General features: G+C 38.5%; 1 protein-coding gene across 1 annotated transcript in view; it reads right to left on the bottom strand.

Moving 5' to 3' along the window:
* Positions 1 to 18,351, bottom strand: part of SAMTOR (S-adenosylmethionine sensor upstream of mTORC1) — a gene marked incomplete at its 5' end in the record, with an annotated part of 35,867 nt that extends 17,516 nt beyond the window's left edge. The window contains 2 exons of the mRNA XM_080344296.1: positions 6,202 to 6,343; positions 18,204 to 18,351. Of these exons, the coding sequence (XP_080200422.1) occupies positions 6,202 to 6,343; positions 18,204 to 18,351 (290 nt within the window). The remainder of the gene's footprint in view (positions 1 to 6,201; positions 6,344 to 18,203) is intronic.
* Positions 18,352 to 25,817: the final 7,466 nt, after the last annotated feature.

The raw sequence follows: 25,817 nt of genomic DNA, 5'->3' as shown, positions 1-25,817 counted from the left end.
GCTCCTGTTGTCACTGAGGAGCCATTTCTTCCTCATTCCTGGTACTGGTGCCAAATCAGTATTTTTTTTCCATCCTTCTACCCCTGTCTACCATGTCAACCGAGTTCTCCTAATTCTATATTATTCTTAACTGACCTTCCTTGTCTGCACATAAGACACTACCAAAATCAACCATGAGTAGAAGCACCTCCTAATCCTGGGTTCTCTGATGGGAGACAGAGGGGCCAGAACCACAAGAATGTCCAAAACTGGGTAAAATTCTTCACATTCAGATTCTGGTCCACATATTTGTGCACTACTATGGGGAATTAAAAAAAAAAAAAAAAAAAGAAAAAATCCACCCATCCAAACAAAAAACCTCAGGCAACACTGGACTTTAAAACCACTGAGGTTTAACTCAATTTCACACCTTTCTTAAGGTACACTAATTTGGACAGAATTACTACCTGTTGCACTTTTGGCTCCTGTGGCCTCAGAGGAGCTGTCTATGAAACCCCACAGCCCCCACACCTCCATGGGGCACAGCAGCTCACCAACACACTCGGGAGCTCATCCTGTGGTCACTTGTTGATGTAGCCGCATTTAACTTCATGGCCAGTAAAAGCCATCATTGATCACGCCGTAATTGTGAGCATGCACCTACATGAACATGACTACATTTAAAAACTGTCTGAAGTAACAAATAGAACATCCCTGAGTTACCTACAAAGAGAAATACAATTAAGGAATCTATCTTATAATTCTGAGAACTGAAATGGCCCAATTTTTAACTGACATTTAAGCTTTCATTCTTTGACAATCCGATATTAGCTCCACAATCAACATACTTGTTAGTGCAGAATTGTGCAATGTAAATGCTACCTGAGCTAACAGTTGCTACAGCCTACATAAACTGAGAAATAAACAGTTCTGGTGTAAACTGCTTAAGTTTGCTGGCAGAGAGACAGGTGAGCTATCCAGTTGACGTCTCTGCTTAAAAAGAAAAACAACAAAAAACTAGGTATTTCCTCATTGAAACTTGTCTTCCATACTACAAATCTCAAACAGTAAACAACGTGCCCAAGCTGACCCACCTGCTCTGCCATTTGGGCTGGACATATACAGGAAGTTTCAGTGAAAGCCAATATGAATACATATTCAGTTGTTTATAATCTCCAGCAATGAAAGAGAAACTTCATTTTTGAATACTGTGACCAAACCCAAGGGTTTTGATAGAATGTATAATTTAAAAAAAAAAAAAAGAGGAGAATTGCCAAAGAAACACCATATGAAATTTAAAAGCCATTAAAGATTCAGTAGTTAGTTCTTCTTGTTAAGTAATAATGAACAACTAAATTAAAGCTGGCGTGGTCAGCTTTTACCATGGCAAAAAGCAATTTCTAATAGCCATTATCAATACTCAAAGGGTTTCAAGCAGCCAGCTTTACAGGCTAAGAACTGACACAGTCCATCTCTTTCCTTCTGCTTCATAATGATGAAAGGTGAGGTTGACTTATTTTCCTTACAATATTTACTAACCAAAACCTAATATTGAAGATGAAGTGCAGTGAGGGTACAGAGAAATAACATACTTCCCTTCAGAGCTGAAGGAAAATCTGGACTTATCATCATGGTTGCTGTCTGCAAAATACTTCTCCCCTCTTCCCACACACTGAGGAATAGATTTATTAATGTCAACTAACAGAACTGCTGGCCTGAAAAAAGAAAAAGTGTAAAATCTTCTACAGGTTTAATCCACCCACCCCCCAACCTCCAAAGAAAAAGAAATCAAAGAGGGGAAAATTCACCATTTCCCTTGTACACATTAATCGTCTCTAGAAGAGCAGAAAAGTTTCCTCTGCACTGGAAAATATTTTGCTATTGTCACAAGCACCCAGCTATAGGTTAAGGAAATCTTGTATGCAGCATAAGTGAGAGCACTAGGTTTCTCAGCTGAAAGTATTATAACTTTTTCTTATCATAACATTAAACTTCAAGTTGAGAAAATTGTATACAAGACATTTTTCCATTTTATTTTTTGTACTTGTTCAGTTCTAGGGTTTTGAGATATTTTCCTTTTGAGAAACACAATTAGGTCTGTAATCAGATGTTTCTCTGGTGTGGTGTCCACTCTTTGACGCTAAGCCAGCTTCTGGAAGCAATATCCTTAATCACCAGAGGATTCTAAGAACTTGAAAATAGCCAGCAGTTATCATATGATCACTGCTCTAATTAGTTCTAGTGTTCAACAAACAGATACAGTTTTGTCAGAATGAAGTTTTAAAAGCAAAAATGAAGACTATCATACAAACATAAACAATGAACATTGTCTTTTTTCCTATTTTAAATGGTTTCCCTCCTCCTGTTTACATCACCTCCTTCTTAATTCCATTCTCCTGAAAGTGAATTGCTCAGCTGAGTGCATTCATCGAGAAAAGCTGCAAAACAGTGTTGAAAGGACTTCAAACATACATTCATTCATTCAGTCAGTCAGTCAGTCTTCCAGACCAAAACAGGATCAGCTTTCCAGTTCTAGCAGAGCCCTGTTATTCTCAAAGATCCTGTAAGAGATCACTAAGCCTTCTCATCTTTAGACGAGACAGCTCCAGCCAGTTTCTAGAAAAAATGAGAAGATTTTTGATGATTTCTGTATCTTTCTTGGAGTTAAGCTGCTGTTTCTTATTTTTTAAATGGAGTGGCCAAGGTGATGTTTTGGCTGAGGGCAATGCCAAATAAAGTCAGAGGAGTACTTTACATATCTGTGGACAATCTGATTAACACACTCCAGTAGGTTATTTGCCTTTATTGCGAGAGCATCCCATGACGGTTTTCATATTCAGCTTGTGGCCTGCTACAGAATCCAAATGCTTCCCTGAAGAGACTGACACCAATTACTCCCTTGCCTGTATTTGTATAGTTGATAATATTTGGTATAGTTAACAACACTGTCAATTTTATTCCTGATCTCAGAGTGACAATTCTTTTCTGTTTTATCTCGTTTGCAAATTTAATAAATAAGACTTCACTTTAGCAGACTCCTGAATAAAATATTGATTAGTAATAGATGCAGAGGCAGACACTGACAGAGTCCTCAGTAAATCACATTTTTAATGACAGGCTTCTAACATCTATTCCATGCAGGTTTTTCCAAACAGTTCTGTACTCACCTGACAGTAACTTCATCAGTCTGTATTTGTTGAGTTTGCTCATGAAACAGTCAAAAGACTTTTTTTAAAAAAAATGCAGGTCTAAATAGTGCTTTGTCATGACAGCCGTTTTTATAGTTAGAAGTGCAGATTTTGGTTTTTGTTGTTTAAAAAATAGCCAAGTCAACACAAGTCTTAACACTGATGCAAAAGCAAGAGAAAGAAGCAAACCTGCTGGTCTAGCTTATTTTGTTCTAACTAGAACCAGAACAGGCCGGCATTCATTGTCCATACAAAGGTTCACCAGCCTACCTATGCCAGCAAATATTAAGAGTTAGGATAATTATTCAGGGTAAACATCATCTTACACCATTTTGATTTAAGTTTTGTGTTGTAATATAAATGAAATTAAATAGAAACAGAAATGTACAGTAGCAAATACCATTTGCTACTGTATTTGGTTTTCTAAAGATCTATCAAGAACATAAGGGAAGGACAGTTGAGTGTTGTAGGCTTTTTACACCACCACTCAGGGATCATTAACCTGCATCTGCAAGGAACAAAGTTTTAATCCCTCTTCCCCTCCCTGCTCCTCCTCCCCGCTAATTATTATATATAATGTTGCAGTGAAACAATAAAACCAGCCCTTTACAATGCAGCATGTGGTCATCAGCACAGGCTATCATGTGCTGCTTCCCATCTTCTACACTTTCTAAAATCTGGCTATGTGCTTGTTTAAATCAATAACTAATGAAGAAGTAAAATAATAAGTTTTATCTCATCTGTTTTGAGAATTGATGTCAGAATAAGGATTCTTCCGGTGGCTTCAACTAAATAGCTAGAAAGACTTTCAAAATGGGAATGCTGCAAGAAAATCTTTATTCTTGGTCCTGAGACATACACATGGCTTCTCTAATGGTTATTCTGCATTCTCTGATTTACTTTATCAGGTGCTTGTTTGTAAGAGAATACAAGAAAAATAAAGAAAAAATTAAACAAACAAACAAACTTTTTTTTTGTAACTGTTGAAAAAAACATTTCTCTGTTTCGTATCTCAGAAAAGATACAATTTCAATGAAAACCAAAAAAACCCAGACTATGCTTTCTTCTGCAGGGATACACTAGTGATTCGCAAGTATTTTCAGCATTCCACTCCCAAATTAAACTTAATCTAATAAATCAGCTACCTTCCTGCTGTCATGGTGACAGTCAAAGCACTGAGCAAAAGCTTTCAGTGAAGTCTCATGCAAGTGAAGGTCTCTTCCATGCAATTATGCACCCAGACACAAGGAGGAGCAGCAACAAAGGGAGCTGCCATCTGTCTGGCACCTCTTGGAGCTTTGAGAAGGAACAAAACATTGCAAAACACAAAGTCAATCTGAAACGTTCTGGTATTCAGCCATCCAGGCCTCAGTTTAATCCGATACACACAGGAGTGAAATGTATCCCACTTTTTCTACTGATGTAAAGCTCCTGATCCCTTGCTTTGCAAACTGAAAAGGTACATTCTATTATAACTGAAGCTTTCTACTGAGACAGAGCATTTTAGTGTCTCTTACCAGGTAGATTCTCTTAGTATAAATTCATGCAGCAAGGCCCAAACTGGACACTTACTTAAATGTTTACTATCTTGTAGGAACTACAAACAGAAAACAAGTGAGACACCAAGCCAAAAAACTTCAACACGCAGGCCATCAACTGTTCCTCCCCTGTCCACAAGGAACATTATCCTGTCCTACAGGGTAATCGAGAACCTTGCCACAAGCTAAGGGAATACTGTTTACCTGAAATTAAAGCACACACAGCTCTACTGAAAAAAGTTTCACATACTAATTGACAATCAAACTGTAAGAAAATATCAAGCAATGTTCCATGTGAATCTGCCCTGTGTCCAGTACGTTTTTTTACAGATAACCTGACCATAGGAACACTCAGTACTCTCTTAACTGGCCTGTAATGCCAAGCTGGGGCAGGAGTGGGAGGAGATGCTGCAAGAAATCGCAGTATTAGAATTCAATGTGATTCAAGAGAGTGTAATTTAGTAAAGAGAAATACAAATACCAGCATTTCCACAGAAGTAATGAATAGCACAAATACAAGAAAACAACTAACAACTGAGGAAGCCTACAAAAAAAGAAATGGGCAGTTTGAGATCACAAATCAGCATAACCAATCCCACACCAATAAAAAAATACAACCCAAACAACAAGCACAGGAAACTCACCAAACAGGGTCAACAGTATAAACAAGAGCTTACTACAACCTCAATAATATTTCTTTATTTTATTTATCCCTGTTGAGGCCATTGGAACATTCTGTCCAGTTTTGGGCATAGCTCTTAACTACAGATTCAATTCTCTTCCCAGCTAGATTTCAAGAATATTTTGTTTTATTCTGTTGTACAGATTCCACAGGATGTCTTAGATGACAACTCTATGTAGGAATCTTGAGTGACCAACATTTTGCCTCTTTTAGTTTATTGTCCTCAAGGATTGAAACAGTTTAGCTGAACTCACTTCATGACTTTACAACTAGAATAACCCAAGAAAAACTAGATGTTTATGACTTACAGAAATTTCAAAGTTTAAAATAGATTTAAAACAAGTTTCACAGAGGTTAAAGTCTATTGCAGGAGATTAAGACTTGAAAATTAAGCACCAGAGATTTGCATTTAGAGATCAAATACTATTACATGCGCAAATCAAACTGAAGTCCTGAAAATTAAACTTGAGCTACAATCACTGCATTTGCTCAGTTTAGGTTCAAATGCATGGAAAATTACTTCATAGGTTTACTTGCAAACATCTTCAGTATTTGAGAGAAAAAAAAAAGTTGCTTGTTGAAGATCCTTTAAAAAAGGGGTCACCTTATATCAAAACACTTCACAAGCTTTAGTTTTTTAGTTAGTTGGAACAGTAAGACAGTATATGTTTTAGGAAGCAATAAATCATTAATGTTTTATAGAACAAAACTTTAAAAGACCAAAAAAAAGGAAAAAAAAAAGCCCAAGCCTTGTATTATAAAGAATTGCAAGTAGAAATGTGCAACTGAGTCTTTCAAGTACATGAAGATTTACCTGCAACACCATTCAATTCGGCCTTCCCCTTCACAAGTTTTTGCCCAGTGATTATCTGCAAGGTTTTTCATTGCCACAGCATATTCACAGAGGGTTTCCTCATCCTCACAGTGCTCACGCCAGATCTTATCAAAGTCTCCCACTAAACAAAACAACAGAAAAAAACTGCAGATTAGATACAAAGTATCTCGTTATCTCCATGGCAAAATCCCCATCTTCCAATTAAAAGAAGTTACGTAACACAACAAGAGATTACTTTACCTGCACATAACAAAAACAAAGTCCTCTTTCTCTAGTCAAACACAAAATTCAAGGTTTTGGAGAAGGGGCTATCAGGTACTTGAGAAACTAGCAATATTCTCAGTGTCCTGATTTCGTTCAGTTTGTTGTGTGAAATTCAAATCCCTGGGAAGTTCTGCTTTCAGGATTCTGTGCATGAGCATTAACATGACAAACATTTTAGAAATGAATGACTGAAAGGTTTCCTAGTAGCATTCATGTCCATGGCAAATACATCCAAAAATGCCTAAAATGGCACCTTAACTCAGACTATAGATTGCTTTGGATACATTGAAAAAGGAATTCAAGCCTTCATTGCTGTCTGCCTAATCTAGACTGTCCAGATGAGTTAGCTTCTAGCGGACAGTACAAAAGAATCAAACCAACTACAGTCAGAAAATCATACATAGATTTGTCTGCTGACCTCCAGGGGCAGATTTATTTTCATGTTCTTCACCTTGATAAAAAGTCTTGCAGGTTAAATTTTGGTACTTCCAAGTAATTAAACATGATGATTTCCCCTCTTGCTGCTGAGTATCCACTTCTCCTAGCTTGCTTTATATAATGTACTGCTAAATGAAAACATGATAAATGCTCGTCACGGCCAGCCACAATTCCTATTGTGGTTTCTAAGCATGCAAACCCTTGGTATACCTTACTAAAAGGACATTTCTGCCCTAATACATGCTCACTGGTATGATCTTCACCAATTCCTTCTGTGTATCTTAACCACAAATGTGTGCAAACATCTAGTATAAATATATATAAATGTGCAGAATAAAAATTATCTACTGATTTTGCACCTATAAGCCAATACAGCTAAAGAAAAGTTTTCAAGAGCAGAGCTACGCTTTAGGCTTTCACTTGGGCAATCAAAACGCATTTCACAACATGGTTCCAAAATCAGATTTTGTAGCACCTTCATCTTACAAAGAAATACTTTAAAAGTGTATGAAGCATAAGCTAACTATTAATGTCTGCTAAAACCTGAAAGTAGCTTAGAGTATGACCTGTCCTTCTCGCAGCAGTAAGAGATTCCTATTTCTAACCGACTTAGGACAAGTTCTTCGATAGACTTCGTTTTAATCAGCAATATTAACAGATTTCTTCCAGTGGCAACCTTTTCTCTTTTTTTCCCCTTATATGCAAAGCAATAACAATCCCCCACCTCACCTGTCCTCCACTTAGAGCAAGCCTGGGTACGATGGACAAGTACAAGTATTTGCATACTGAGAAGATTTAATCCAACCATCCAGGTGACTCCCTATTTCAGTTTGGTTTAGGGATGTCACAGCAATTTTCTCCTGAAAAATAATCATCTAGCACACTCGTACAATCATCAAAATGAGTCATGTTTAAGGTTAGGTGTTTATACTCCCTTGTGCAAGATGGCAGATGAGATGGGAGTGGATATGATTTAGTTTTAACAAAACAGTGAAGCTATGCAAGAAATCACGTATTCTGCTTGCTATTCAACAAGCATATATGAGAAAGTTATTAGACTGGACAAAAAATACAGTATATTTGAGTGGTATCCCTAATTTTTTCCCAAATGACCCAAGTTCAGAGACAGTTGCTTTATAAGAAAAGTTGCTGGTGTTATCACCAGGTGACCACTGGAGCAGAGAAACACCCAACCCACAGCAGGCAGGTCCCACAGGGGTTTCTGCTAAAACTTGCCAGTTTCCAGAGATTTCAAAAAGGTCTTATGTGGAAAAAATCATGTAGGACAGAACATACTCTACTGACAAAAGAGAGCAAGAAGTGGTTTAGACAGTGGCCTACCAGCAAAGGGGGTAAAACAAGCACAACTCTTACAAATCTTTATTTCTTGTGTAAACAAAGCACAGAGCCCATGTAGCACCAAGCCAGAAAGCACTAGTCCAGTTCAAAGTGTATTCTCAAAGCCAATTAATTCTTCTGCAATTTAGATAAAGTTTCATAGTTCATCTGCCACAATACTCTGAATCTCACTGTGTGCTCCAGACTGCTGTGAAATGCTCGAGTGACATACAGCTGCTAAAGTTTTGTTTGAAGAATACATGGCTAATTAGAAAGGAAAAAGTAAACAAGTGAACACTTACTGATCAAAAACATCATAAATACAAAATCCCAAGTTTAATACCATTCTTCTTTTAGTCCATTACTTCATTTGATCTATTCTTAAGCAATTATTCTACTACCAAATACCACTTTTCCTTAAAACTTAAGAAATAAGGCAGATGGGGAAGAAGATATTCTTAACTAATCAGTTCTTCCTTAGAGCACTGTCAATACTGGGTTTGATGTGATGCCCATTTGTCTGTCCTTTTATTAATGGAAGCTCCAAACCAACTGCAGGTAAGGTGTTTTCTTTCTTAAGATGGGCATCATTGTGCAGAGGCTTCCAAAGAAGCATCTGAAGTCCAGTTTCCCCTGGGCAAGTATCATGGTAGTGAGGATGTTTCTTTTGTTTCGGGTATGTGTGGGTTTTGTTGTTGTTGTTTGTGTGTGGTGTGCGTTTTTTTGTGGTGGGGTTTTTTTGTTTGTTTTGGGGTTTTTTTGCCACCCCTCCCATTCTTCTCCAGGGTGAGCTTTGAGAAGGCACAGACGGGTGCATTACATTTATAGGAACTTCAGTTCCAGAATCATGCTCCAATACTGAGCAATTGAAAATGCAAATAATGCTTCCTGTCTGCTGAGATTTTGAGGCATTGACTGCAACAGGTCTGGCAGCATCCACTTGCAAACCGATACCCAGAACACAGTAAAAGCTATATATTAATTTTTTTTTCAAACAATATATATAATCCACGGTGTATTAATTTTTCAAACAATACATTATAATCCATGTGTAAACACTGCATTAATTCTAGTGGACTTAAGCATTTATTTATGAATCAATCCTTGTGTAACCAAAAAGGCAGTAAAAGACACACCAAAGTTTCACTGTAAAACTAATGGCTACTAAATAAATAAGACAAAGAATATCTTCTGTTAAGCAATCAATAAAGCTGTAAATTAAATATAAGTTTGTGCTAGGTGAATCTAAAGCAATAGAAAAGTGTCTTGCATCTTTTATCACATCTTAAAGTTAATATTTGATTCTGTGCATTAAACTTCTCCTCTCACGTACTCATGACCATACCAGAATATAACGTTTAAGGCTACTTGACATTTTTACTTAGAGATCACCTTTTCTTATGTGATTTCAAACCTGTTTTGAGCACTGACTCTTCAGAGATCTTGATACACTTCAAATCTCCACCAAGGAACCAGTTATGACAATGTCCAGCTAAAAAGTGTGATTGGCAAGAATGGCTCATAACAGGAGTTTCACACATCTCTCAAATCACAACAGTGACATTATTTTATAAATATTTAATGTTTGCTTTCCTCTGTATCCAGAATTGCTTAGAAAATAAATACACTACCTAATTTTCACCTCAAAGATTGACTATTCCCTTAAAAACAAAAAACCCCAGTGATAAGTGACTAACTATCTTGTAGGTTCTTTCTAACAGTCTTTTTCTAATGCAATAACAAAAATCCAATACTCTTTATCTAGAACAGATGAATCCCTCTAAATAGTTTCCACCCACATTAACATTGCCAACAGAATAGCCAAATCATACCCCCAAACTCAACCACAGAGTAATCAGCAGTTGCTGAATCCTGTCACAGAGAGAACAGGTCAGGCATGTAGAAGTTATTTTTAAATGATCCTAATTACAAGATGGTTTTAATTGTGGGTAATAGCACTAGAGACCTAACGTTAGCTCTAAGTTTCAACAACTGAAAACATTTTAATAAAGAAGAATCACACAAGCTCAGTAAGAACCCCCCTCACTCCACATCTGTTTACAAGATCTCAAAGGTCCCTGGCACAGTGTGAAAAGAGCAGGTTTGCCATTCTTGGTGGGATCATCCCACACAATAACTATTCTCTCCAGGCATTTTTTTTTTTGAAAACAAAAATTGAACAGTCTTCCATCCTATTTTTTTCTTTGCCTATTTTACTTTTAAAAGACATTTCTTTACAGAGTGTTAAATGGAACTATCATTTAAGGTATGGTTATGAAATACATGGAAAAATTTATTAGCCAATTGTTTTTCAACTTCTGACAGAAAAAAATCATATCAATTGGTATTTTAAACAAAACACAACCCTCTGTGTATAAAAGAAACAGAGGTCAGTTTTGCTAAAGGCAGTATTTTTCAATTTGGAATGGGATAAAACTCCCAACAACTGATTTGACTCATTCTGTTTTATCAAGCAATAAAGTAGTTAAGTCATACAGAGTTAAAAGCACTATCTGCACCCACAAGACAAGTTTTGTAATTACTATTTTCCTCAGTTCCATCATTGCTCTTCAGAAAAACAGTGCAGTCATCTCTGACAATCTCAAAAACAAGCACAAAATACTTCATCCATGACTGAATAAGATCCTGCAACTCAGAATTTAGCTGACACCATGCACTTAAGCTTCAGGTGGATGCAACAGGGGTTTAGGTCTTAATCAACAACTCCCCCCAAAAGAAGCAGTTTTTTAACACTGGAGGAAAACTGGAATTAGAACAGCCATTATTTCCTTTTGGAAAACCTCAATTTTCTGAATTCAAAGTAGCTGTAATTGAAAAAACCAAAACAAAACAAAAAACAAAATACAACAAAAAAACACCAAAACACAAACAAAGCCAAAACGAAAATACAAATAAAAACCAACCAACCAAAACCGAACAATAGTTTAAGACTTTGAAGTTTTGGCTATCTACATGCTAATATAAATTGGTAGTCTAAAAAACCAGATTCGATCCACTCCTTTTCCAATGTTTCTATTTAACAGCACATTGCCTTACTATGTCTACCTTTGATGGCTCTGGTAGCAGAGAAAATAAGCTCAATACATCGACAAACAATGAAAGACAGAAGCAAAAGTGACATGTTCATATTTGCATAATAGTTATTAATAAAGCTTTTTAAATTGCTCATCATAAAAAGCAAATCTATCCTTAGAGTTAAAAAAGCATGCATGACAATGCTGGATAACTTCAGATGAAGGGCTCCTGGCCATAGAAACACCCAGCAAGATCTTTGAGCTTTCTTTTTGGTTGTTCATGGCAATGCACTGTGGAATGACAAAAATCCAACTCATTTTCAGCCTCTTAAGGAAGCCTCTCACTTGCTGGAAACAGTAAACTGGTTTCTACAACAGCCTAACAGTAAGCAGGAAAAGCAACCCTACACTGTCCACTAGGCCCAAGCTGAAATAAAATTCCTGTGAATATCCAACTAAATCTCCTCATTAATGTGTCAGTTGAAATTTAGCTGTACTACTAAATGTCTGGATACTGCAGCATTACTAAAATTAATTACATAAGGAATATCAGCTAATACTGTGCTATTTACAACCTTCCATCTATACAAGATAAACTAGAAACTTACTGAACATCTGTCTTACTAAAACAGCATATCCTGTATTTTTGTGAAAAACATTAGATATTTTGGCCTCACTGTTTTCCAATTTTACACGTCTAAATACAGAACATGAACTTCAATTTGGACAAAGTTCAAGCAGTCAGAGCTAATATTTCTCTTCTCTTGCCTGACGTTTGCTTTACATTTCTTAGGATTTACCTGAAATATTTCACAATAAAAAAATCAGATTCTTGTACTTTTTTTTTTTTTAATCTCAAGACCAATGTTCTTCTCTCATGCTCACATGGAAAGGATTCATTTGACCAAATGCAGATTTCTACATCTGACCTGTCAGCTTACTATCTGTTTACAACTAAACAAACTCCCAGGGTACAATTCATCTTCTATCTAAAGCATCTAGTAGGGATCAACTTCTATCACTCCGAGGAATGATCTGTGTCTCTGATCCACTATAAATCTCCAATGGCTGTCATGCAAACAGCATAGAGCCTATTTCAGCAGTTTAAATGTAAGTCTAATATAACAGTTTAATGTAACAGTTTAAGCAATTACTGCCTCCAGGTGTTTGTTCTACCCTATTGGAAACCATCACCCTTCTCTTCCCCAAACCTGACTTTGCGGGATGGACTATGTGCTGCACCTTAAGGACACCAGTGCAGAGATGAACACATTACGGAAACTACTGATTCCAGTAGATTTGTGCAAACGCAGGAGCAAAAATTGGAAGGTGAGGCACAGGTATAGATTTCATCATGCAAACCCTGCGATAAGAATATCTTCCCTGCCAAGGCAATAAACAAGCAGGGAAGGAGGTTACATATAGATATTTGTTCAGTGCATCCAAGTCTGTGCTGTAACCAGTGGGTTTTCAAAATCTGTGGTCTAGCTAAACGATACCAATGATTAAATACCCCAAACTGTAAAATACTATGGGATTTCTAATGTAAGTTTCACTGCAAAACTGTGGTGTGCAAACCATAAGGGCAATCTTAATGCTTATGCCAATTTTAAGTGTAATGAAATGGAATTTGGTTTCTGTTGTTTCAAAATGTCTCCCTCTTCCAAGAAATGAATGCAGGTGGGGAAAGACAAATGGAGATCTTGAAAACTTATGTTTAGTTCTATAATAAACCATTTATATTTAACAAAAAGGTGTAACAACCGTTAACTTATCGTGGAGAGTTCAGCAACAAAGTTTTCCTGTCCTGTGAAAAATGCCACTATTTCAAAATGTTTCCTGTTTCACATCAGAAAGATCTTAAGCTCTCTCAAGGTTTTTCATGAAAAACATGAAAGAGGAAGAGACCATAAAGCAACCGACTTAAGAACAACACTCTCACATGAATGTCTAAACCACCCACCTATTCAGGCTACTTGTTATCATCAGGCAGGGTCCTGTAAATTCTTCCTAATTTTCTGGATCTGAAAAACCTCTTAATAAAGTCATCATCCATTTCTTTGAAGTTTCAACAAATCTTTCTTTCAAAGAATCAAACTCCCACATAGAAAGGTTTCTATCAGCTTATGTGATACAGGAACTAATACAGGACAAATACCAGTTCTTTGTGATTCCAAGCCTGAACATCCTTAAGAGGTGTACTGAAGGAGAAATGAAATGCTTTAGTGAACACACAGCAAAATATTTCATAAAATACCTTTACAGATACCTCAGCATTTTTTTTTTCCACTTGTGCTCAAAGCAGGATTTCTAGGGAGAAGTAGAAGGTCTTGTAAATCATCTTTCCAGGCTACATACAAAATCATCTATAACCAAGGGTCATGCTGCACAGAAAATGTTTTCTTGATAAATACAGCTCTGCATGACTACAAAGGTAATAAACAACTCAGAGGAAAAAATGGCCGCCTCTCTCTCAGGGAATGGGATTTTTATCATGGTAAAAATTAAACCTACTTGGCTGCTACAAGCAACTAGAAACAAACTAATGTCACATAGCAGCTGTTCAATAGATCATGTTTAGTTCCCTACGAACCACTAAATCTGCCTTTATGAGCCTGTCTGTCAGGCTTGACAGACATCAGCATCCATGCCATATATGCAACATACATGCATATACGCAACTGATACAACACGCTCCAGCCCACGGCTCCAGCTGCCTAATTCATAGAGGAAAAATTTCGGTCATCTGTGGTACCAAGCAACTGAACCAAGAGCAAGAGGCTAAACTAAAAATCGTTTTTTACCTCTCCATGCTGTAACAGGCTAGTAGGAGAAATTCAAGCCTCATGAAAAACCCTAATTTCTCTACTTTGTAAGTGCTTATGTCAAGCATGCAGAACCCTGAAGTTTCATAAGTGAATAACTGAGCACTTGAGAGCAGTTTCAGCTTTTGGATTTTACCCTGGTGTGTAGATAACTAAGATTAAACTAATTCATTTTGGACAGGAACCAGGAGTAAAACTTCAGAAAAACACAAGTCTTATGCTAAAGAGATGCACTCCTAAGTGAACACATGACACCTCAGTGTGTTTTCTTCTCACTTAAAGAAGTGTTCTTCATGAAGACAAAATTTATAGGCTAACCTAAGGAATTATGTGTATTTTTAGGAACCACTAGACAGGCTTTTGTCTGTGTCTATCACTGCCTTAAAGTACTCTGCAACAACATATTAATGATTAGCTAATTTAGTTGACACATTCACTCAGTGTGTACAAGGACCAATCACCTTAGTTAAAAAAATACACTATTTTTCACACTGAAAAACTCATACTAATTTGTTAAACTTCATTAAACCATTCTAAAATATGTGGCATATACTACTACTGTAGTATTCAGAGTAGATAATGTTATCTCCCACAGGAGATTTAAAAAAAAGAGTATCAATCGCAAAATCTACCATGGCATTTGTGATTATACACTTCCCTTCTTTATTCACTAATTAATAGCAGATAGGATGTAAGGGGAAGGGAAGGAAATCAAAAGGGATGAAAAGGAAATGAAAAAGGAGAAAAAATATAAATATTTCCACTAGAAGTCACTCTAGATTAGTAATACCCTCAAAAATAGGGAAAGGTAAGTACTAATCACACTGTAAAAAAGTTAAAATTGTTGAAAAAAAACCAAAAAAAATGCACGTCAATGCAACCTTAACAGAATTTAAGCTGCTACATTTTGAATATGGCAAATGCTTGTCATAAATACACCGGAATGCTCTGGGGCCATTATATGACATGAGCCACAGTACAGAAGTACATACAAAATCCATCAACCATACTTAAAAATAGAACTGGTTCAACAAACGCAGAATTTAAAAAATAAGCCAAGATTCAGCTTTGATGAATCAAGAGTTACAGTTTTTCACATCAAACCTTTTAGATGACATGATGCTGACTAAACTTTAGCAATCTCTTAGTAACCACAAATAAATTGTGATGCATTCCTAGTTAAGAAATATTGCTCTTGCACTTTGACAAATATGCAGCTTTTTCAGAAATGTGTTAGCTTGCAGTTTTGAAGCATATTGTCTCTCTTCCACTGGCTCATCTTCTAAAAAAGAGGGGAACCATCGTGGGAAATGAAACAAAATTATAACAATGGTGCCAGTTATAAGCAAGTCAGATAATACAGTGGCTTGCCTTTTCAATTGCTTCTTGAAACTCGAGGCTTGCGAACATCAGCAAGGCAAATGAATTCTCAAATAAATCAGCTTATTAAAATCAAGCCTGTATGATTTCTATCAACAAACATCTCAGTGTGTCAAGGACGTGTCTATTTCCCTTCAACACTTCTAACAGAAGGCAGTAACTTAATATCATACTACAATACCAAGGGCTTTCTTAGACTTATCCACCCTAAGCAACATAATCATATAGCTTTCAGAAGGATACCCAACATGCTTTTCCCTCTACCAACAAAATTAATATGCAATTCTATTTTAGCATCTACAGACAAAGCACCAAAGTCCACGCAACAGCAATTCTAGTACTGTTTGCTTGTTTGCTTATTTAGACACAATGGAAACTAATTTCACAGAACTCTAATAACATAAGAAGCAGCAAAGAAACCCAGCATCAAGAACAACAAAAAACTCAACAACAAGCAAAAAGAAAATAACAATACAAGATTCTTCAATAAAACAGATAGCTCTGTTCCCACTTCATATGGAGGTGGGTACATTGCACTGCGTAGTCAAGAGGCTTTCCCTGTATAATAAGCTGTAAGCATATAATGAAGGATGTATTTTTTTTCTCTTTACTTTTTCATACTCAAGTTGTAATTCAAATCGTACCGAGAAATTACAGATCATTTGTTGCTTTTTTACTTCTCTTTAGCAAACTGTCAACTTTGATTTTGTCCAGGTAACGTACTTGTCAGTCATTGTTGCCGAGTATTAGAAAACAAAAAAATCCAAGAAAAGATCCTGCAGAGGTCAATCATGTCCTAGTATTACAATTTCAGAATGACACTGGAAGCATTTAGGAAGGAGATTGTCTAGTTTGCTTTTAGAAGCATAGAGAAATGCTCCAAAAATAAAATTCTGAAGCTGAAGGAACCTCACTTATGAAGTACAACAACCACTAATCGCCAGTAACTTGTAAAGAGTACTTACTATTGGATGAGTAGGTAATGGGTGGAGCTCTCCCTGTTGCATAGATGTGATGTGATGAACTGTTTGCTTTTTAACTCTCTCCATGAAAATACATACAATGTTGCCAATTTAGAGACACTAAAAAAATCACTATAAAGTTTCCACTAATACATGATTTACAGGACATAAGAAAGAGAGTAGTACTGTCTCTTCTGCTTAGCCACGTAAACTGAAGATAAAACACAACTTAGCCCTGCATAATAACTTGTTCTTCGCTGAGAAGTGGGCTTACATAGACTTCCATGTAATTTAGGCTCTCATCTAAAAAATTTCAATTGTTACAGAGATTGCTCGCCTTTTTTTTTTTTTTTAAGTTAACAGTGCCAATGTTTGTCTGTCTTAATCTGCAGGCACTCTGAAATAAGAGACAAAAATGAACTGCTAAAACCTGGACTCTTTGCCAGAATTTGAACATTTAACCATACTGTGTTCCTTCACTCAAGCACTGGGAGAACAAGGGAGATCCTCCCTCCAGTGTTGGCTCACCAAGTCTAAAATAAACAGTGACTCTTGATCAGTGTCTCCCTTCTGAAGTCCAGAAATGACCTTGTTACTTTTACAGAAGTGTCATACACAGACACAGAGGAGAAACAAGAACTAGTGCCAACAATAGGAAGAGTTCCCATTTCATGGGTGTCTGTCTTGAGGTATGCAGCAGGTCAGTAAAGAGCTGGGGACTCACTCAAAGAATGAATGGATGAATTTTTTGTAGCCTGTATTATAAAGATTAGACAGATCATTATAATCAACTTGAAGAGACCACAGACTTCAGCAAATAAATGTCAACTCTGACACTTATCTGAAAGCATTTCTGGGAAGTTTTCAGCATTCCAATACCACCGAAAAGAACCTTGCATAAGAGCATTAATATTGATGCTAAAGTAGATTTTTCAAGGACTTATAGCAATCTGTTTTCAGTTAGTACTCCAGCCTTAAGTATCCCTCCACGTCTGAAAGACAGGAGGCACAAACAGTCCACAAAGACCTGTGCCACTCCAGATTGCCATTCAATCTCTCGGCATTCATGACCTCCCCACTCCTGTGGATTTCCAATCTGGAAAACACTGCCGCGCAACTTGGAAGCTGCCTGTGGTGAAAGGCCTCACTGCAGCGATCAGCTAGCGAACGGCACACGGAGCGGTACCGTCGGGCCGCACGGACCCGCGTCCATCCCCCGGTGCAGCAAACCTCCAGCCAAGCGCACGCTCTCACCTCGCAGCATCACCCGTGCCCACCAATCCTCTTCTCCTACATCCCACGGGCAAAGCTCCTAGAGATGCGCCGTGCGCCCTCCTGAGCCACCAAGGGGTCTCCCCCTGGCAAGAGCCCACGGAAAGCGGCAAAACCTCGGCAGATCCGACCGGGACTCCGCGGCGGGGCTGCGGGAAGCCCACGGCAACGGTGCCCCGGCCGCCCGGAGAGGCAGGAAGCGAGCCCGGAGCTGCTCCCGGCCGCCGCCCCCCCGGCACACCCCCTCCGGCAGCGGTCCGAGGCCCAGCCGGCCCGCGGCGCTCCGGCAGCGGCTCAGGGCACCGGGCTCCCCCGCCTCCGGGGGGACACCCCGATCCGAGCGGAGACCCCGCGGAGGGGACTCTCCTCCTCCCGCCGCGGAACGGAGGCTCCAAGCGGGCCGTCCCCCGCTGCCGGCCCGGCTCCCGCGGTGAGGGGAGCGGGGCGGCCCCCTCCCCCGCGGTTACCTTCCCGGTACTTCTTGCGTAGCCGTCGGTGGACGCTCTTCACCACCCCCGACAGCTTCTCCTGCTCCAGCTTCCGCTCCTGCTCCGGGGGCGGCGGCGGCAGGGGGGCGGCGGCCCCGCCGGGCCGGGGCTGTGGAGCGGCCTCCATGGTGTTACCGCTGCTCCGCCGCGGCAGCCCGGCTGAGGGAGGCGGGAGAGGCGGGAGCGCCGGGCGCTGCGGCAGCGCGGGCATGCGCGCCCCGCCCGCCGGGCATGCCGGGACATGGAGTCCAGCCTTTCTCCCTGTCTAGCAAATGGAGACACTAAGGGCAGATTCTTTCTGATTTGAATACAATAATGTATGTACACTTGCGTTCTACATAAGAGTCCGATGGTAACAGAAAAAGAAGAGAAGACACACGGGACCACAGAAAACACAAGAGGGAATGTGACTCTACAGTGCAGAGAAAACTTCCCACAAAGAAGAGTGAAAGCCTCTAGAGATCTTAACATCTTCCATTGTGTTTGATGAAATACTTGTACAGATTAAAATTAAGCAGCACAACCCAGAACTCTCTAATCTCCAGAAGAGCTCACTTCACCAACAGTAGATTTAAAAAAAAACACTGTGATGTATTCTGTCTTTGTCTCTTACAAAACCTGCACTCTTGGCTGCAGCGTTTTTGCTGGGTCAAGTGGGACACAACTTCAGACTACTACAGCGTTGGGGCACACTTTTGGAAAGCTACAACTCTGGATTCCAAGCTGAGCAGAAGCCTCTGGGGTGCTCAGCACCTGGTGGCACCTGTCGGCCCTGCGGGCACAGGGGTGGCCGCATCACAGAGGTGTGGGTTTAGCTGTTTCCAGCAAAACATTCCACACTCCACATCTGGAGTAGGTCACACTGCAGTCCTCAGTCAACTAGTGGGAGAAATCAGATGAAAAACATGTTAAGAAAAGAATACAGGGCAGTGCATCTTCCAGGGCACCGCTGCAGCTGGGGACTCCTCTCTGCTCCTGGCGTTTCCTCAGTTCACACGCTGGATGACAAAACCCATTCCTCACCTACAAAAGACCTTGCAGAAACAAACCGGATTCAAAATAAGGTAAAATGAACCTTGGTAGGTTGGTGTTCGTGGTCTGGACCTGTGCATTTGAGGAACACAGTTTTGTACAGGCTTTCTTCTGTCTTCATGGAGCTGCTGGGCCTGTTTCTCGATGGAGTACTGTTTCTGACGTTATTTGGCTGGAAATACCCCTCCAGAGCAGGAGTAACACCTGCAGCCGACAAAACTGCCCTATATAGGGCAAGACCTTTGCCTGCAGCTCTCCCTGCCTGCATTCAGGCTTTTACCAAACCCAAAGTACTTCAGTTCTGTCTTTCAGTCCATGTTGGAAATAGGACAGACAAAACCACTCCTCACGAGATCACAGCAGGGAAATCTGCCATGAAGTTCCGTGCTTGTTTGACTTGGCCAGCAGCAGCTAATTGTGTTCTCTGAAGATGTTCAAAAACATTAAGGAGGTAATTGCGGCTACAATTAAATGGGTGACAAATCTGACTTGGGTAGGGTCAAGATTTCATCCTAATGAGAAGTCTGTGACACATGCGGCTTTGTGCAGTGAGGTGTATAACAGGTCCCCATCAGCATTGTGTCGGTCCTGCCAGGAAGATTTTAGAGCTAATCACAGAGCACGGTGTTGTTCTGCTTTTCTGATAAACTTTTATAAAGTCCAATTATCAAGACAAAACAGCAATGTCCGAACAAAAGCTTTTCATCATTATTGACTGCAACGACATCCCTTTTTGACTTCACTCGGAGCTATGCAGGCAAATACTGTATCACACATTGCCCTGGAAGTAGGTTGTGCATTATGACTAAAGGTCCAGCTTTTTCAGTACTATTCTTTTTCAGTAAGTGCTTAAAAAACTTGAGTGTAGTTTGGGTCTTCCATCACTATATTTACATGCCATTATGTATTTTATTGTCAAAATATTTCAGGTTTTGGTTTTGTTTTTCTCAAAATACAGGATAGAAGGAGAATTTAAATTTTTGCTACTGACATCAGCACTAAGAAAGGAAAGTATAGTGACCTAGTTATTCTTTTAGTTATGTTTTTCTTTTAATTTTGAAATGGAAAAAAAAGAGCATGTGTTAATTAAAAAAAACATGAGTGTATACTAATTTGACTTGGAAAATGTCCAAAAATCAGCTTATCTTATGGCTTATTGTATTTTATATTCGCTGAGCTGATCCATGAAGTTAAATGTGAATTAGAAAGAAGACTTGGTGCTGGAGTTAATGACAACTTTCTGAAATATTTCTAGTTTCATAAGCAAGTCCACATAGGAAGAATTAAGTGTAAAAACAGATTACATTGGTAACCTTTTGCTTAAGGGGCAATCTAGACAGTTGTTCATGTTCCTTCCACCTTTACATTGTGTAGGATTTGGGGGAGCACAGAACGAAGAGGGAAAACATGAGCCAATCTTGTGTGTGTGTCACGGGATTAGGAGAGCACTGAGGGAGCCTGGTCAGAAGAGCAGGAGTATCAGAGTGACGGAAAAGAGGTGGAGGAATTTCGGGCAGGCCTAACAGATACTGCTGAGGCATCAACCCCTCCCACTCATGAGCCTCCTCTCTCGGAAGTGTGAGGTACACAGTCAAAGTGTATCTGTAGTTTGGAAAATTGGAAATCTAATGGTAGAACTGGAAGACTGGGGGGAAATTGCACTTATGTGAAATACACTCTCTCAGAATAATGATAAAAAGTTACTATTTTAATGATGTTATTGTTATTTTTCAGTTCTCAGGGATTCTTTCTAAAACTAACGAAGAGGTGGTTTTAATTTATCACAATTATTTCCAAGCTTACGGTATTAATCTTAGGCATACTTTATTACCATGACTTCACACTGTACAGTTTTTACGTGACTTTTTAAAATAAAAGTTAATGGTGGTGTTGCTTTATATTTTCCATATTTTGATTATTTTCTGATATTTTAGAAATATGACAACAAGGGAAAAATCCAACTCAGTACTTTAGTGTACAGACTGCTTTCATCTCTAGGTGCATAAGCTACCATTAAAAACCAGTAAATAGAGGAGTATCAAATTTTTAGCATAAGTGGTTCAATATGAAAATAGACAAAGATATAAAATACATTCTCCCTTCTTAAAGAAGTTACTTAGAGGTTTAGTTTCAATAAGCAAGTGAACAGCATTTACGTGATGTCGAGTTTTCCAAGGAACAAAAATGAAAGTACCTGAGGAAGAGGCTTAATGCTTTGAGGACACACAGATACTTACCTCAGAATGTGGCGGGAGTTGGTTCCCAGCGACGGACTCCAAATGCAAAGTGGTGGAAAGAGGCGCTTCCCAGGGCGCTGCACCGAGATACCGGGGGGTGGTGGAGCGGGTGGTTAAAGCAGGACTGGTTCTGGCAGGCCTGGAACTGATGACCCAGTGCTTTGTTAAGGCCAAGAAAAACACCTGTGCTCAATAAATTTCTTGAACACGGCACAGGAGGAGTCAAGAAGCAAATGAAAATGGACATAAATCTTGTGATTGTCCCTGAGGCACAAGAGCAGAACAAGTGATAAGGTGCGTGCACTTACTCCAAGGGGATAAGACAATAAACTACCCGTGTCCTGATGGGGAAGATGGAGTTTGACCACCTGGGAAAGAAGAGTTTTGAGCAGTTAGGCTTACTGTCTTAAATGTGGAAAACGGCCAAACAATCCTCTGTGTATTAATCACTCTCTTAAACAATAACAACAAAATGCCCCCAAAACCCAAACAACAACAACAAACCCAAACAAATGAAACTATTTAGGGCCAACTAGAACAGTTTCTTTTGACATTTCTGCAATATTTCAGAGCCTGTCACTTTTCATGAATATCTTTCGAAACAAAAGCTTGAATTCACAGGCCAGGAGGAGGAATTCCAGCCCTTTCCTGTAGTCAGGTGGCTGGAATATTCACTGAGATTCTGGGAAAACCAGTTCATATCCCCACTCTGCCTGAGGGGATCTGAACACACATCTTCACTATGAGATTATACAAAGTGGAAGTGCTCTTCCTTCCTGAGGGAAGGGTGACAGTAACTTATATTTTCAGTCTTTCTCCTCAGGGAAACTGTGGAAGAAAAGTAATATAAAAACTTTCCAGGCTGCAAAAATCAGCAGTCATCCACTCCCATCACTGTTTCAGTGGTACTTCTCACAGCCAAGTCTTCTGAGCCTCTTCATCCCTTGTGTCTTCTAGATGCCGATTGTTTGAAAAGGAACCAAAAAAATGGCACAGCATCAAAGAGAAGAAGCCTTTCTAGACAACACGTTCTCTCCAGTGTGATGACATCATCATAAACCTCTACTGTAATCTGCAAAAAATATTACCAAAAACATATAATGATTTTAATGGAATACCGAAACACTGTTGTAATTTAAAACAAATAAAGGGTTCTTTTGTCAGATGAGGAACTGTTTTTGTTACATGCATCCAAAGGAAAAACAGACAGGCAGAAACAGCATATTTGGTTTGAGTTTAAGATTTTTCTTCTTCTCCTCATTGTAGAGTCCTATAAGCCACAAAAATGAGATAATTTGATTGAAAAAGTTGGAGTTGCATCCCTGAATTTGTAATGAGGCAATTATTAAGAGCTGGTCCATTATTATGCATTTCTCCAGACTACACATTTTAGTAATTAAAATTGCATAGTAATTAAAACTACTACCCCATAACAATAATTTTATAACTACAGATCCTGGATTGCATTCCTGGAGGTTGACACCTCTAAAAATAAGTTTACATCAGCAGTTCCATTACTCATTCCCCTGTGTATTTTAGTGGAAACGTAGCTTTGATATTGGTTTCAGTTTGTGTCTGAAGTCCCAGTATTTACAGAAATAAACATTTTGCTTCTGGATAACAGAGGTTTCTTCTACTGAAGGACCCAAAAAAGTTGCTCCTCAAGTAGGCAGAGACACCCAACTTGGAGAAGGTGGCTGAGAAATCCTTCACACATGGGGGCTTATTGTGGAGTCTAATTATGGATCCTCAAGACCACGAGAATTAGATACTGATAGGAGATGTTATTTATTGAAATTGTGTCTTTTGCTTGTTAGCATGTGTTGCAATAAGGTAGGAATAATTTTAACAGTAGCCATCATTTCTGATAAACAACACATTCATTGCTTCCATTGTGGCTGGCAGATACCAACTGTGTCTGTCTGTGGAAAGGAGCTGTTTATTTTGACACACCAGGGAAAAGTTAAGACTTTGTTAATCCCTTCAGTCTGTCACTTATTTAATAGTAAAGTGGGAATTAAATTCCATGGAACTAATGAAATGTTTACTGAAAACCAGCAAAGTTTATACTTGAGTTATTCTGAATCTTATGTGTATCTCTAGAAAGTAAAACTAGAAAGTATCTTTAGTGCTGAGAACAGATAAGGCATTTTTCTAATAAATGCTCTACTTCATTGTACAACTTCTTTGTAACATAAGCATCACAAACATACTCAATACTCTATTAATGAAGATCATTAAAGGTAAACATAACTTATTGAAAAGTAATTCCAAATTCCCTCAAAAATTTGGTTTTTTTAATTGATTTTAATTTGAGCACTGAACACATTCCTGTGTTATTTGGCATGCATGAATTACTAAATGAAGAGAGTCAATATAATTATTGCTTTAAGAAAAACTACTAGGTACTATTTCTAGATTGAGTTTCTTCTTAGCTGACTTCTTGCTGCCATAAAAGATTAACTCATAAAATCACTTTGATTTAGCAAGAGATGTCAAAACATCCAGCAGGTCTAACTGGTTTTATTCCAATGTCAGTCAAAATAGTATGTGGTTTGAGCACTGATTCATGTTTCTGTCAGCTGCTATGCTTAAACTTGCTGAGTAATCAATTCAGACACAGTAACTTCAAGAAAAATCAGTACTAGCACGAAAGCTTTTATGCTGATTATTTATACATCTATGGAACCTGATAGCCTTAAAGATGTTCTCAATTCTTGGAATTCAAATTCCAGTCTTGCTGTGTGGGTCAAGTGTGTGTAACTCCAGTTCAGCTCAGTAGCAACGTAGCTGTACATTAGGTCATTTTCGACTTGGGAAATACTGCAGTATCCCTGTAATCTTGTATTGCAGGTATGATAGCCTGATTCCTAAACTAAGATGACCTCACAGTCTCATTGGAGTTGTGGGTGTAAAAAAGCACCCAGAGAAAGACTAAACTGCATGTGAATTTCTGAGACAAGGAAAAAAAAGTATGGAGAATACTCTATTTCTGTGATGCCGTGGATAGATCAGGGTATGCTGTGTCATTTCACTTTTCTCTTTTTTTCCCTTCCTAAGTCCTAAGAGGGTGTGGGAGAAGATATTTTGGGTATCATTAGATATGACCTATAAAGAGATGCATCTCTAGTATGCATAAACTATTCTCGTCTATTCCAAAGATTACCCAACTCCTTTTAATCTCTCCTGCCTCTTGAATACTGTCATGTGGTTTATTTGGGACTCTACTGAAGTTCAAGTCAAGTTTTCAGTTAAGAAGATGAGAGAACAACAACAAAGTCTAGTCATACGACATCAAACAGAGCTCTATCTTTGGGACAACATATTGCGGGCGGTATAATATGCTTCAGGAAGAGCAAGGAATGCCAAAGCCCTTACTCTGCATACACAGTATTCAGTGCACAGTTAATGTTTTAGGTTTGGGTAAGTCTGGCCTCAGTGATGCTAATGCCTAAGATATTATCAATAAAATTAAAAGGTTTCATACTCTCTTCATTGGTTTGAAGGATCAGGACTTAGGAACCTGAAGAATGGTTTTAGGACAAATGAAACCACGAATATTAATGCGGTTTCAGAATTTTTGACAGTAGGCACACAAAGGTGTACAATAGTTTTCTCATATGAGCACCACAGATAAAGATTATCTACTGTCAGAAGAATGGTTTATTTTCTCCCAAACATCTAATAAAACAACTGTGACACAAATACCATGAAGTGAGAATTCTCCACACTAGATTTTTAAAATTTTTTTCCCCTACTACTATGGTTTAAGAATGATCTGATAGCAGCTGCCCTGAGGTATGAATGAGACTGCAGTCTGCAGAAGAAGAGAACTGTTCTGAAATGCTTATTTAAAGATAGGTAGACTTGTGATAAAATTAAATAACCATTTCAATTTATTGAGGATACAGTGATAAACTGTTATGTTCAAAGACTAGGAAATAGAACAGAAAGCTACTGTAACAGTTAATGGAGATATACATTTCATACTGACATTCAGATTTTAGTTAAGACGAAGTCTTTCAGAGTTCTGGCTAATAAATATGTCTATAACCTTCTTCTATGTGTGAGAGTGTTCTTGGACATTAACCATCTTATTCACTCCTAGGAAAACTTTAGACTAATAAGCTTCCATTATTGAGTGCTATAATTATGGTTGGTATCTTAAGCCTTGTTAAAATAATGAATTCTCACACATTGAAAACATTTCAATAATAATTTAAAACGTGTGTTTGAGCTACCTGTAACAGAAATCATTACATTACATGCAGGTAAAAAAAGAAATAAAAGTCAGTCAGCAAGGAAATACACATCTACCTTCAAA

Source organism: Nesoenas mayeri (assembly GCF_963082525.1).
Source record: "Nesoenas mayeri genome assembly, chromosome: 1".
Taxonomy (NCBI): domain Eukaryota; kingdom Metazoa; phylum Chordata; class Aves; order Columbiformes; family Columbidae; genus Nesoenas; species Nesoenas mayeri.
This window is presented reverse-complemented; position numbering and strand designations above follow the sequence as displayed.